The following is a 14,541-nucleotide window of genomic DNA, read 5'->3' on the forward strand; positions in this document are numbered from 1 at the left end:
GCCTTCATAAGTATCTCAGATGAGTTTCTGGCTCTTGGGTAACTGAGGAAAGTCGCCTTTAAATACCGGTTTTCTTTATATTTCACCAATAAATACATGATAATTCATTAGAAATGTGTTTTATCTGATTGGTTTAGGCAGAAATGTAATAATATGGAGACATTTATTTCTTTTTTTAATATCAGATTTTTTGTTGTTGTGAGATTGTAGTCAGACAACTCTGGACTCAGCCATCCATCCATCCAACCAATGATCCATCCATCCATCCATCCATCCATCCATCCATCCATCCATCCATCCATCGACCAACCTCCAGGCGACCTGCTGCTCTACTCTTGGCTCCTCCAGGCTGGTGGAGCTTTTCAGGAGGACTGAAGCTGAGACTCCCAGACAGAACAACCTGATTCTGGTCGAAGGCCTCCGGGATCCCGCATTTCTCTGGCAGAACTATAACTAAAGGTTTTACTATCTGATTCGGCTTTTTTCTTCACCAAAACTTAATGGAATAACATCCAAACTGCAGCAGACAAAGTCTCACTCTGTCTACCTCCAGCTCCATCCTTGAGCTCCTTCAGACATCTAAACTGGAGAGAAACTTTTAATATTTTTAGATTTACCTATAACGGAATATTAGTCAGTTCATTAACAATAATAAATGCATTGTTCATTTAAAATGTTGTGGTTCACATCTATGTCCAGAAGATGGCGCCAGATGTCTACAATGAAATCAAATCAAAGCACACCTGCTGCTAAAAGATGATTTACATTCTCAGAAAAATAAACATAAGACTACAAAATAATACAATATTTAAAATATAACGTTGTTGATCAGATCTACGACATAGATTTATATTTTTCCCTCACATTTACCTTTTTTTAAAAGGAAAAAAAAATCTTCTTAAGATCACCTTTGGTCTTCAATCGTCATTGAACACAAAACAAGCCACGCCCACAGCCAGCTAACTCCGCCCCCTTGTCTTGACGAGCGAAACTCAGTTACGGTTGCCATAGTAACCCCACTCTCCCTTCCCAACCGGGCCCACTCCTTCATTGCATCAGGGATGCCGCAAAACTGCACAAATACACACACAGCAGAACCAAATCATACACACATATGTACATATAAAAATACACGGGAGGCAAAATGTTTTCTTTGAAACACTTTCATTATTTTCTCCACACAACTGAAAAACAAAAACAGAGTATTTCCCAGAAAGAAAGAAAGAAGAAAGGAAAGAAAGAAAGAGGAGATTCAAACCTATATAGAAAGAGCTTGGCATGCTGTGGCATGCTGCAGACTAAAACGGTGGCGCAGGGCATCGTCACCAGGCTGACGGCATACAGCAGAGCCTCTGAAATTCTTCCTGGGACCCATAATAAAATAAATCTATTGTTCTGCCTCTCAGGCTGCAGGCACATCCGACTCAGCTGTAGTTGGAATAAGTTGGAGAAACACCAGAAGTGAACCCACAGCCTTTAGTTTCTGCTCCAATCCCAAGTTTAAGAAATGCTGTCGGACAATTAAAAAAAAATTTAAAAAAGAAGAGAAAAGAAACCTTCAAAGTCCCCTCGGCCCCCCTGGACGCCATTACTGATGGTATCAAACACGGTGTGCAAGGAGAATGGAAACGTATGCAGGTAAATAAAAACAGATGCTGTCAATATTGTTGCAGTGAGGAACAGAAATGTTGCATTGGATCCACTTAAAAGTTTTACAAGCAGTGAAAGCAAGTAATTTGGTGCAGATGGAGATCTCTGATGGGTAAAATGTCAGACAGCTGCAGGAGAATCCAACAGTACTTCATTACACCGTAGGTGTCCCAGTCCAAACAAATCAAATGGTCATATCATCACTAACCTAACCTACCATCACTAACCTGGGACTCAACTTTGTTTGTTGTTACTAAGTACTTTTTTTAACACTTAATTTTTTGAAAACATGGATTTTTTTCACCACTCTGTGTTTACATAGTTGAGGATGGTGCCAGGGCGGCCATCTTGTTTGAAAAGCATGTTTTACGGTTTACTTATTTACACTTTGAATTCAGGTCAAATGATTGAATATTAGTGTCATAGGAATTGGCACTACAAGAATAAAGTCATAATATTAACAGAATAAAGTTTTAGCAACACAAAAATAAAGTTGAAAGAAAATTAAGTTAACATAATACCAGGATAATGTTGGAATTTTATGTTGACTCCTACACAAAAACTAACAAAAACTTAAAATGAGTTCTACTCTGGTACTGGTTTTATAGATAAGGAAATACTTTGTCTTTTAACACTTCATCACCAAATTATCAATAGCAGTTCTTTGAAACAATTGAGCAAACGACTGAGTCGATTTCGAGGAAAGAATCACAGACTTGCTGAGCTGGACTTGTCAGGCTTTAATAAATATATCCAAGCTTTTTAAATGAATTTCTTGTAATTTTAGGATGCTCTTCTGGTAAAAAAAAAAAAAAAAAAGTTGGAAACGATTTGTGAATTTAGCGACAAAATAATCAAAAACTGGGTTATTTCCAACTCAAGTGTTAGCTAGCTCTTTAGCTAACTCCCCTGGATGATGGAGGAAATGCTAATACTTTTAGCATTGCTCATCCAAACGTTGGCTTAATGACCTAATGTGTTGATTGTGATGTCATCGCACAATATTTCTTAATAAATAATAATTATTATTAATTTCCTTACGTTTTCATCTGATTATGTCCTCAGTAAGCAGAAGGATTTTTAAAGACTGCATCTTCCAGCAAAGTGTAGATACAATTAAAAACTAATGCAATACCAACCCGAACTGTTGAACAGTTGCAGAGTCTCCTGTTCTTTGTAGATGTATAAAATATCTTTTTTCAAATTAGCCGTCACTTCTGACCACAAGAATCTTCTGCAGTCAAAGCACATTTGCGCAGCGCTTTCTACTTTGACATTAAATTTTTGTCTAGGTCTAGGTAAGTAAGGAGAGGAGCGCCATCTAGTGTTTGGAAATACGAATTGGAGGCTGTAGTCAAAATCAGAGCGTCCAGTACAACACTTCAATTTGGCTTAAATTACGGGACACTTGGCAACAACTACTCCTTCCTTTCACTGACGTGTTTGTATTAGAGCAGAAAGTATTATGCTGTTACCTTGTAATATTGATAATTGCTTGATAATATTTATAACATTCAGATGTAAAGAGTTCGGTAGTAACTAGTTACATTTACTCAATTATATTTACTTGAATAACTTTTTTGAAAAAAATTACCTTTAGAAATATTTTTACTATGCTGTACTTTTTACTTTTACTTGAGTAATTTTATTATGAAATATCGCTGCTCTTACTTGTGTAAAATGTCTGGATTTTCTACCCACTGAATAAAAACGAAACATATTTTAGCCAAAAATTCACCAGACACATACACACAAACTGATTTGGAAAAAAATATATTTTGCCTGATTTTAGTTTTTGTCACTTATATGAATTATTGCCATATTTTGTCCTTAAAATACCAAAATTACCACTTAACTTTATATTTTGGTCCATCAGATTATGTATTTTTAAACATTAAATGATTGATAATTTGATCAGTTGCTCAGTACCTGTGTAGACTTTTCCTTTTGAGTAATTTCTTGAATGAATACTTTTTACTTTTACTCAAGTAAAAATATGTATAAATAAGTAGTACTATTCTGCCCACCTCTGGATGCAACTGGAGAACACACACACACGCCCACGTACACGCACACACAGATCTGCACAGGTGCATGAAAAACGAGGTGAAATGGAAACTCGCCGCCCGGGTTTCACCGCCCGTACCATCAGTAACAGCCGCTGGGGAGGCGGAGGAAGTAAAAGGCAGGGGGTTCAGAGAGAAGAGGGTGGGTTGCAAAAATAAACAATACAACCATCAACGTATTGCACATGGGAAGAAAAAAAAGTCAATAAATAAATCTGAAGTTACAAATCTGTCGAAAACTATGATTTGACAATGAAAAAGTCCATCAGTCCTGTCTGCTTGTTCAAGTCAGCCCATTTCGGTCACGCAAGTCCAGGTTCCTCCCTGGACCAACCTGCTGTCCTATTCTTTGGCCTCAGCTCTTCCTCCACCCGGACCGGACCCGGCTCGGCCTCGGTTCCCCCTCTCCAGTCCTCGGTCTGGGTCTTCTGTCGGCCGGGACGCACGGAGGGGCAGCAGATTTGCTGTAATATTTGTGGTTTTCATCGTGTTTCTGGCATAGATAGGTTGACTCTGAAAGCATCGCCGCCTTTAAATAAAAAAGTGGATAAACAAAATAGCCACTCCGATGTTGAGCAGAATCACCATGGCAACCAGGATGGAGCTGTAGGCCTGCGTGGGAGAGAGAAAAGAGAGAAAAGAGAAGGTATCAGTATTAAGGATGCGCACAGGCGAAGCTCGCACACTTAAAGACTGTTTTCATTTGCGGTCAGCGGGTTGCATCCACTCAACACCAACATGAACGATGAATTCATTTTGGGGTTTTCGTTTTTTATTTGGACTGTTCCTTTGCTCACAATGGGGATTTTTAAGATTTTTATTGGAACTTTTGTCAGAAGATGCACAAATCCCAACTAATGTTTGTGTGAATATGGGCTGCCGTTTGTGAAGTTACACACTTAAAAACTCACCGCAGTAATTTGGGTTAATTAGTCTTAAAAAAAGGGAGCTTTGCCTTTTAAAGTCATATTTTAACTGTTATTCAAATTAAATATTTAGTTTTCAAATTAAATCAATGGTGTCCAAACTTTTTGCCAGGAAGGCCAAAATCATTACGTCAAAAGAACTTGAGGACCTGCACAATTTTTTTTAAAACAAACTCTTTGTGCCTTTTTTTAAAAGTTTATTGGCTGAATAATGAATTAAAGTAAACTTTTAAATCATTGTAGATTTAACAGTTTCAAAACCTAAGAAAAGTTTAGCATGATTGCAATATCATAAGACAGGCCCACAGTTTCTGATGTTTTGTGGTTGATTTTTAAAAAAATTTGAGTTGAACGTTTTGAGCTTGATTAAAAGTTTGTCGATCTTTGTGGTTCCAGTTAGTCCAAAGCTAAGACGAATGCAAAGATGTTGTTGATAAATGGGAATATATTTTTTGTACCTCATATTTTTTAACATGTTATTTATCTGTAAATAATCTTGCTCTATGAAAAAGTGTCCATCTGGATCACTAGCATTGAGGACTGAGGCCACACAAAATCCTTCAGAGGGCTGCAAATGGTCCCTGGGCCGCACTTTGGACACCTAACTAAACATTTAGCTTAGCGCTAAGTTTGCAGCTAAATATTTAGCTTTATTTAGCTTTGACAAGGGTGGAGAGTTGGACATTCGATCTTTAATCGCTTCAGCCCTTGTATCCTCGGGCAGATTTTCATGTTACTTGAAAAGCTTCACCAATGGATTTGAGAAGGCTAGCTTGTTGCTGCGATCTTTAGCATCATGAGCATCCTCAAATACATCCTCCATCAAAGTGATGGTTGGGTTTGACATATTAAATGCACAGTTTTTCTCCTTGCTGGACGTTCTTTTAACATTTGCAAATCCAGCACATACATAGTTCCCATAATTCTGTACCAAAAGTAATCTGCGCCATCTTGGTAGGCAAGCACAGCACAAAGCATAGCTGAGCCATGACTTTTAGACCAACAAAAAGAAAGTAAATTGGCACTCTTGACCAATGTGCAAAATAAAGATACTGTATATGAACAAAAATTGCTGAGACTGGCAGAGTGCATACATGTAGTAAACATGTAGGCTAAATGTCCATCTTATCTAGCAGATAAAAGCCACATTAGCAAAGTTAATTTGTACCAATAGTACTAAATATTGCTGATATTTATCTTAACATTATAGTACTCAAAAATTGACATTGAGAAATAGTTAAGATGTACTTATATTATTGTTGTCATGGAAACTCCATAGCAGTTAGTCAGGGTAGCTACAAAACCTTAAAGGCCGTTCTCTGTTTGCTGCAATCACACGGTGTTGGGGTCCTTCTGACCCTTTATGTTTTTATTATTTCTGTTGTTTTTTTTTAACACCCTGCGGTGATTGATATTTTATTTTTTAAACTATTTAAAACTATTTAAACATGTTATTCGTTATATCTGGCCGATAAGAATGACGTCATAATTTCTTATCGGGCCGATAATTATCATGCATCCCTCTTATAAAATATAAACTGCAGCTTCAACGTTCACCAAAATAGGAACCAAAAAAGGTGCATTTTGCATGTTAAGATAAATATTGTCCTGCACTAACGGGGTTGTTTTGTGGAGCGGTGTCTGAGCAGATGCTTGCTGACAGCCCGGGTCGTCGAGGTGAAGGCCGTTCTTTCCAACCACCTGTCCACTTTGGGTAAATATGAACGGCAGAGTCCTCCGTCCTACTTATTCCCGACTGTTTTAAATACATTTTGGTCTTAAAAAGGAAAGGATTTATCTGCAGAAGACCTGTTGTTTTAATTACAGCTGTAATAGTTGTAATGATGGCTGCAGAGGGAGATGGGAAATGGGACTTGGTGCCACACGGTTGTAGATGGATCCGTTCCGTCCAGAGTGGCTGCCGACGAGGTTTCTGCTGATCACCGTGGTGTTAGGCTTATCACAGATCTGTGTCAGAGATGATTACCACAGCAGAGGCTGGACGCAGATCTGATCGGGTTTTATGCTCACACTCTCTGCTCCTCGCTTACTGCTCTGCATTATTTTATGACGCGGTTTGTTGGTTAGCTTCTAAGTTATGCAAAAGCATAATCATTCACAAAAAAATCAGTAAAGTTGTGGGCAAATATTTCTGCATTGAAGGAAATGTTTGTTTTGCTAATAAGATGCTAAGATTCCTGCAACGCAAAGAAAGAGGTGTAAAAGAGAGACAGATGAGCTGAAATCGTTATTTTCTTGTCTGCATCAAGACAGATAAAAACAACTGCGTCATATACGAAACTGAAAATCTCGACCAGTGGAGCTGGTTAGATCTGAGGCTCTGAGGAGGAGCTGCGCCTCGAAGGCGGAGCTAGGTCCAACCAGGCTTTTACACAGCTGAATGGTTGCCATGGAGATTAAAGGACTTCTAAAACATGCATTAAAGAATCAAACACTTTCTGCTTCTGAAGATCGAACAACAACATCATATATATCATGATGTAAAGCCCAAAAAAAGCAGATTTTACATAACACTGCCCCTTTAATTCTTCAGTGATGTAATAATAATCTGAAGATCTGCATGAAACCAACTTCATTTAATTCAGAGCTATGCTAACAGTGCTAATTGCTGTCATTAAGACACTGTATCTTCCCGTCACAGAGATCCATTTTACCAGCATGACGTGTGAACTGCATCGATCCCTTGCTGCGGCCCGCCCAGATAAACTGCAGAGCAGCCAAAACGCGGCAGCTGACCATGATCACAGCTCAGACCATGTCAGCACACACCTGTTTATAGAAGATGATCTGTCACACATGCTTTCAAGACAGATATTTTGTTAAATCACTTGGCTTTTATGGGGAGAGTTTGATCAGACGGAGGAAGGAAATTGGCAATTTGTTTCTATCTAACTGCATTTTTTCTTTTCCCTCTCTGTTGGTGCCATTTTAATTGCTGCGGAGGGTGAAAAGCCTCACCAGTCTGGGGAATCGTCTTCATGTAAATATGTGCCAGTGGGACGCATGATGGACTCAGAGGTGTTTACCTTCAAAGCTTTTCATGCCATACTGAATGAAATGAAAAAAAACAAAAAACAAGCATCTGTTTGGTGTTTTGCACCAACAGTAGGACAGTCATGTTTACTCAGTGACTGACTGGAGACGGGTGTAGCTCTGTTCCCATGGCGCTCGTTGTGTATTTATGATAGTATTTGTGTGTACTGGGAACCTGTTTACCACCGATCTCACTCGGCTCTCTGCTGATGCAGACACACACACACACCCCCACACGCCAACACATGCACACACACACACACCAACTCCCCATCGTTTGATTGGCTGCAGCTGAAGCGATGCATACGCTGTTCCCTAGCAACAGAGTGCTGGTTAACCAATAAGACAACTCTCTGAGAGCAACGGGCTACTTTTTCATTCCTCTGTTACTAAGGTGCATCTTGGGGTTGTTCTCTGAGCATCTGTGTACTGTGTACGTCTGCCTTCCTGCAGCAGGTAGCGGCTTCTGTTCCTCAGCGTCATCAAACTGCTGCGGACAAACTGAGGCGAGTCAGCAGAGGGATGGAGAAACTCCACTTTTTCACTTGAATTTTCCTGTTGCTTTCATTAGCTAATGCTAAAGCCGTATTATCAGCAGGGATTAGCGAGTCACCAGCTCGAGTTAAGACATAACCCGCCAAAATAAAAAAATGAATAAAATCACATTAAACAGTAATCCCTTCTGCTTGTTCAGAGAACCAAAATTATTTTTTTTCCCCAAAGGGTAAACCTTGCGCTTGTCCTGCAGGATTATCTTAATATGAGGGATAACACTGTGTTATGTCACGGTGGACAGGATGTATTCTTGTGACAGCGGGTAACAAATCCTTTTAGTCAAATCAATGTGTGGCAGTGACACGACAATTTGACAAATGCATCATACGGCTGCTGTGCGGTTATTAAGTCATGCAGATATAAATAGCGGTGCAATGTAAAGCAGCAATGATGAATGCTAGGAATGTTCTCAATCATCCTGAGCCTGAAAAGTTAAACAGGTCAGATTTGATTTATTAACTATTATTTATTTATTTATTTATTTTTTTTTGTCTTTTGTGGGCTCTAGTGTCCCTTATATGATAGTGGGCTGACAGGAAACAGGGAAGGAGAGGGGGGAAGACACGCGGCAAATGTCGTCGGGTCCGGGAATCGAGCCCGCGACGGCCGCGTCCAGGACTCAAGGCCTCCAAATACGGGTCGCACTAACCACTACGCCACCACGGCACGCCCCTATTAACTATTATTTTATGATATTTTATTTAGCTTTTAGTATATAGAGGACACTTGAATTTTAACCAAATATAAAGAAACTGTAGACAGAAGATTATAGGCCTCACAAAGATGAAAATGTTTATTTTTTAATCATTATAGATGTTAACACTGTTAAAATTTGGTTATTTATTTGCCAAATTAATTTGCCAAAATCAGAAGATCTCTGTTACGCTGTCAGTTCCTCCCCTTGTGACCGGTAATTAGCATTATACTTTTATTTAGTATTATATGTAAACTTAAGGTTTAGACAAATTTCAAATCATACAGGGTTACAGGTGTACATTTTCCATGGTTTGTGTATGTTTCTAACTAATTTCATAATTAATGTTGTGCGTTTTAGCTGCGTTTAATTTTACAACTGCTAACTACTGTTAGCTCCTCATTGGGAGCTTCAGAAGAAGAGTTTGAAATACACAACAAAAATGTGTTACACAAATATTATTTTGTCAATAAAATCCATAGAAACAAAAGAAGTTCCACATTAAACGTTTTGAAGGTCAACATCCGAAGGAATCAGACAACAAGAGGTAGAAATCTACGGTCATGTGAAACCACAAAAACTGCCAACTTACAATAAGTCTGTGACGCTAATGTTATTTCTTATTACAAATTGGCTTTTGGAAATGTTACACATGCTGTACTTTATTTTTTTCTGTAATGTTTGACTTTTTGCAGGCTATTTGGTTTAGATTGTTTTTACATTTAAATTGACACAAAGCTGCTGTATCTGTGCATTTTTGTTTTGCACTACAGGCAAACCTAAAACTCATCACACTGTTTTGGTGGTTTAAGTTGTTTTTCTTTGTTCTCAGAAGACCTCAGACCTTGTGATCTTGAAAAAGCACAATACCTCTGTGTACTTTATTTTTGGTAAGAACCTTAAAACAGATCTGCAGTCTGACCTGTTGGTGAATGAAAGACAACAAAAACTGATTTATTTATTTTTTTTAAAGTTTGAACCAAAGTTCTCATTTATTTTCTGAGCACTGCCTCCTGGCTAGTAAAAACGAGTCTGTACTGTTAATTCAAAGGTTTGTTTTTCAATCAAATAAGAGAAACATCTGACAGAGTTGGGCAGGTCAGGTTTTTGTCCAGAAAACTGCAGTCAGTGCATCAATAATTTAGAGTGAAAGAGGGTCTGATCGATGAATATTTTCCTGGGATGCGATGTATGTATTGTACATCATACTTATAAACATTAAGCCAGATTTCCTCCCTCCCTTGGAGAAACCAGACATGACTAAGCCCACAAATGCATCTGTGGCGTTCAGAAAACTCCAAGGTTTTGAGTTACAATCTCGTCCATTAGCAGAATGTATCTGAAATGGACCTGAGAAGCTGGAAAGTGAGAAATCAGTATGGGTTAATGTTTCTGTCTGCATTTAAAAGCAGGGATAACACCACACATTTTCTGACACTCTCTCCAGGGAGACCCTGAAACTGTTGCTTTGGGTTGTTGCCACAAGTGACTCCTCCTGACTCCATATGGCTGCCTCCTCTTGGTGTGAAGTGGGTGCGAATGTTTGGCTGTCAGTTTTGAAAAGTTACAGGTAATGGTCCAAATGGGTTTGAAACATTACCTAACCTCTGAACAACGTGCCTCAGCAGCCAGCAAAGACTCACCACACAGATAGAGGTTATTATAGCAGCTTACAGCTAGACGGTAATCACTAGTTTGGCTTTATTTATCCTGATTTCATGGAAAAACACATTTCTGTTTTAGTTGTTATGAAATCTGCTCATGCAGAAAGAGAAATTTGGAGACCAGCTGTTAAATAAATCCCACAAATTATGCCAAATAAAGCAAAACCACATCCACAAATGTCAGTGAAACATTGTGTTCAGGGCAGTGACGTGCCGTCAGGAGAGCCTTACTGAGACATAAAATAGATGAGAGAAAATCAACTTTAGACGAGTTCAAGCAATTCTTAACGCACTGATGGAGGGGTGATGCAGCCATTATCAGCCAAAAACTGTACACCTTTAGGACCCACCCTTTATTCAACACATTTAACAGCAGCAACAGCCTACAACTGTCTTTATGTTTGTGGGTCACCATCAAAATGTCAACAAATACAAGAGAAAATTTCAAAGAGCTTTTTTAAGATTGCCCTTGGTAAAAATGAAGCACAGAGTAGATTCCTTTCAATCTAGAACTGCACAGCATTCTGGGGGATGTAGGCAGAGGAAGGACTTTATCTGCTCAACCTCTCAACCTCTGGCTAGCTAAGCGAGGTTAGTAGCATCAACTAGCTCAGTCCTTCTCTGGTTACCTAGCAACAACCTGACGGGTAAGAAACAGCAGCCTGTTGCTAGGTAATCAAGCAACAGAAACTGCTTGCTTGGTTTTCCCACTGTTCCTCATAACTGCTTAAAAATAAAAATCAACAGCCTGGATTGAAAGGAGAAAATGAGCCCAAACAGGAAAAGTGGGTGAAACAGGAAAAGTCACATCACCAGTTTGGCTGTAATAAAGATATTTAAAACATTAGCTAATTACCGATATTGACTGATATCGATGCTTATATCATGATACACTTTTCAGGCATATCGTACCATCAGAGCATGTCAGACTTACCGAGTTCCCCTTGCTGGGCGTGAGGCTGAGGTCCTGCCGGTCGGGTATGATGGGGGAGGACTTCAGAGGCGGGGACAGGGTGAGGTCTCGTCGTAGTGGCCGCGAATCCATTTTCTCCCCCTTGTGTGTCGAGTCCTTGCCCCCGTCCCTCCCTTCCCGGTTCTTGTGCCTCTGCCGTGGCGCGCCGTGGGAGCGCCCCTCTCCGTGCCCGTGCCGCTCCTCCCCGTGCCCATGGGGCTTGTGGGTAGTGGAGTCTCTGGGCTGTAAAGGCTTCATCTCCATCTCGTAGTTGCTGATCTTCTCCTCGTCCTGCTCCAGCAGCCGGCCCCCCCTGCCGTAAGTCCCCCTGTGCCCAGACGTCCAAGTGGCGGATGAAGACGACTCTGTCCACCTGTCGCCCCTGGCCTGCCTGTGATTGGACGAGCTGTGTTCCCGCGATTTGTGATTGGAGGAGCTGTGTTTGTGTCCGTTGGTCCGGCTACCTCCACGGCCACTGATCCCGCCGCCTCCTTTTGACAGCACCCCCCTCCTGCTGTCCTCGCTCCAGCTGTTGGCGCGTGGATACTCCGCCTTCAGTCCTCCCTCGCCGCCTCCCTCCATCAGCACTTGAATCTCAGTGTGTCCCCTTTCTCCCCCTTTCTCACCGCCGTCCTTCCCCCGGTCTCCGTGGTCCACGGCGCTTTGCCGGTGGAATCGGGCGCTTTTGCTTCGTTGCGACGGTCGTGCAGGTGGCGGCGGCGTGTGGGGAGGTGAAGAGGAGGGTGGGCTGAGGTCGGGGGTCGCGGCATCATTGGAGGGGTCATCAGATCCAACACTTTTTGTGTAAAGATCTGGGCTTTCCGCGGTGCCGGCGCTACTCGACAGGCCCTCACCCTCAACTTCACTGGAAACCTGACGTTTGGGTCGCTGAACCTCCATTCCTGCAGAGAACATGAGACGGATTCAGCAATCAGAAGGAAAGCATCGAGATGTTTGTTTGGCTTTAGACTTATTTATGGTGACCTATTATGCTTCCTCAAACAGGTTAGGATAGATCTATGAGTGATACAAATGGATAGCAAGATTTTACTCTGTTCAGTTCTGCTCTTTGAAGATCTTTGAAAAGCAGAAGTGGAGCATCTTGCACGACCAGCAAGAATGCAGCAAGTAGTTTCTGGACGGTGGGTCAACAACAAAATACTTATATTTTCCAGCAGCCATTGTGCAGCGAATACAGACGTAAAACCATCTGACCAAACAAATTGAAGCGCCATTTTGTTGTTAGGTAACGGCACAGGTCCCGTTTTTCTGGAGGTTTTTGAAATGGCTCGTTTTTCAGACACCAAAAAACATAAGCTTATTGCCATAATACAGCTAGTTTTTTTTTTTTTGCCAGATCCAAATGGAAGTACAAAAAAAGAGCAAAGTGTGAATTTTGACTAAAGGATTGGTCTATGGGTGATACAAAAAACATGTTCATTCTTTTACCTTGTTAATACGTACTAAAGAAAATTTGTTTTCATTTTTAAAGATTCATCTTTTTTTCAGTTTTAGGTTTTAGAATTTAAAAAAAAGGGTTGAATACATTTTCGTCAACAGGATGTTGAGATCTGTGAGAAATCATGCAAAAAAATCCCACAGTTATGCATGTAATAACAAGAAAAAAACATCTAAAACAATTTGGGGAGATTTAGTGTCATTCTGTTGGGGAAATTCAACATATTTATTCTAATGAAAAATGTAAAAACTGCTAAATCCCACAATTTCTAATTATATTTAGATTTTAAAGCACCAGCTGGTTATTTATTATGTTTGACCAAGAGCTAAAGCCATGAAAGGTCCACAGAGCTGCAAGTTGCAGCCCATTGATCTAAGAGAAAGATAATATAAAGTCCAAGGAACAAAACTTAAGAATAAATTAAGAAACAGAACCCAAAGGAATGGATAAAAACGGCAACACCTTTGTAGCAATAATGACCACGGAGAAAAAAACTTTCTAATTTAAGTTCTTATTTTAGTCAGTACAGTGATTATTTCAAAAGAAAACAGTAGGGCAGCATGAGGAAGATGATGTCCAAGAAGTCCAAACAAACATGCGGCTAAATGTCAGAACTGATGCTTGTTGGCAGAGACGTTCTCACAAGTGAGAGCAGAAAAGATGGCGGTTGTAACGGCCATGCAGTCTGTGTGTGCGGGTGCGCCATGATGCGTGCTCCATATGGGACGGCTACCTGCGGAGCGCCACAGATGTGACTGACAGGCGTGGAATGGCGAAGCTGGAGGGAGGCCGTCGATGACCTTTAACATCAACTCCCCCCAACTGACACATATAGCAGCCTTCAGCATCTATGCACCACGAATTTGGAACAAACTTCCAGAAAACTGTAAAACAGCTGAAACACTGACTTCTTTTAAATCTCAACTGAAAACCCACCTGTTTAGAATTGTATTTGAAATGTAATCAATTACAAATTTATTGATGTAACTTGACTTAATGATTGATTCTATATTGCATTGTGATTCTGTGTTTGTTATGATGTAAAGCACTTTGAAATGCCTTGCTGCTGAAATGTGCTATACAAATAAAATTTGATTGATTGATTGATTGATTGATATAACGTATCAACACGTGTCTGGTCTGTTCGCATGTGAAGTTTAGTTAAAAGTGAAACAATCTGGCAATGGGAATAGAACTTTTTCACCAATACTAAGGAATTATTGACTTTAAAAAAGCTCCTATGGACGCCTTGCGGTGTGATGTCACACGCTCAAGCTTCCTGCTGGAGACCAAAAAGCTGCTGGCTGATTATGACTAGCACTGGTTTTAGCTGTTAAGTTGTCATGATAAGGGCCTAAATCTTAAACGTACACATGATTTATAAAAGAAAAAAGGATGCGGTGCATTGCTACTAACTGTCAACACTACAACATCTAGACAACAAGGTCAGGAAAAAGTTTTAATTAAGAAAAAAATAGCGAGGGAGAGGGAAGTAGATCAGTTATGGTAGCTTGACTTTGA

General features: G+C 40.2%; 1 protein-coding gene across 1 annotated transcript in view; it reads right to left on the reverse strand.

Moving 5' to 3' along the window:
* Nucleotides 1–3,495: 3,495 nt before the first annotated feature.
* Nucleotides 3,496–14,541, reverse strand: part of jph3 (junctophilin 3) — a 39,699-nt gene continuing 28,653 nt past the window's right edge. Inside the window, exons 5-6 of the mRNA XM_005795774.2 lie at nt 11,544–12,463; nt 3,496–4,328 (exon numbers count right to left, since the gene is read on the reverse strand). Coding sequence (XP_005795831.1) covers nt 4,248–4,328; nt 11,544–12,463 — 1,001 coding nt within the window. The 3' untranslated portion in view covers nt 3,496–4,247. The remainder of the gene's footprint in view (nt 4,329–11,543; nt 12,464–14,541) is intronic.

This window comes from Xiphophorus maculatus, chromosome 2, assembly GCF_002775205.1.
Source record: "Xiphophorus maculatus strain JP 163 A chromosome 2, X_maculatus-5.0-male, whole genome shotgun sequence".
Classification (NCBI taxonomy): Eukaryota; Metazoa; Chordata; class Actinopteri; order Cyprinodontiformes; family Poeciliidae; genus Xiphophorus; species Xiphophorus maculatus.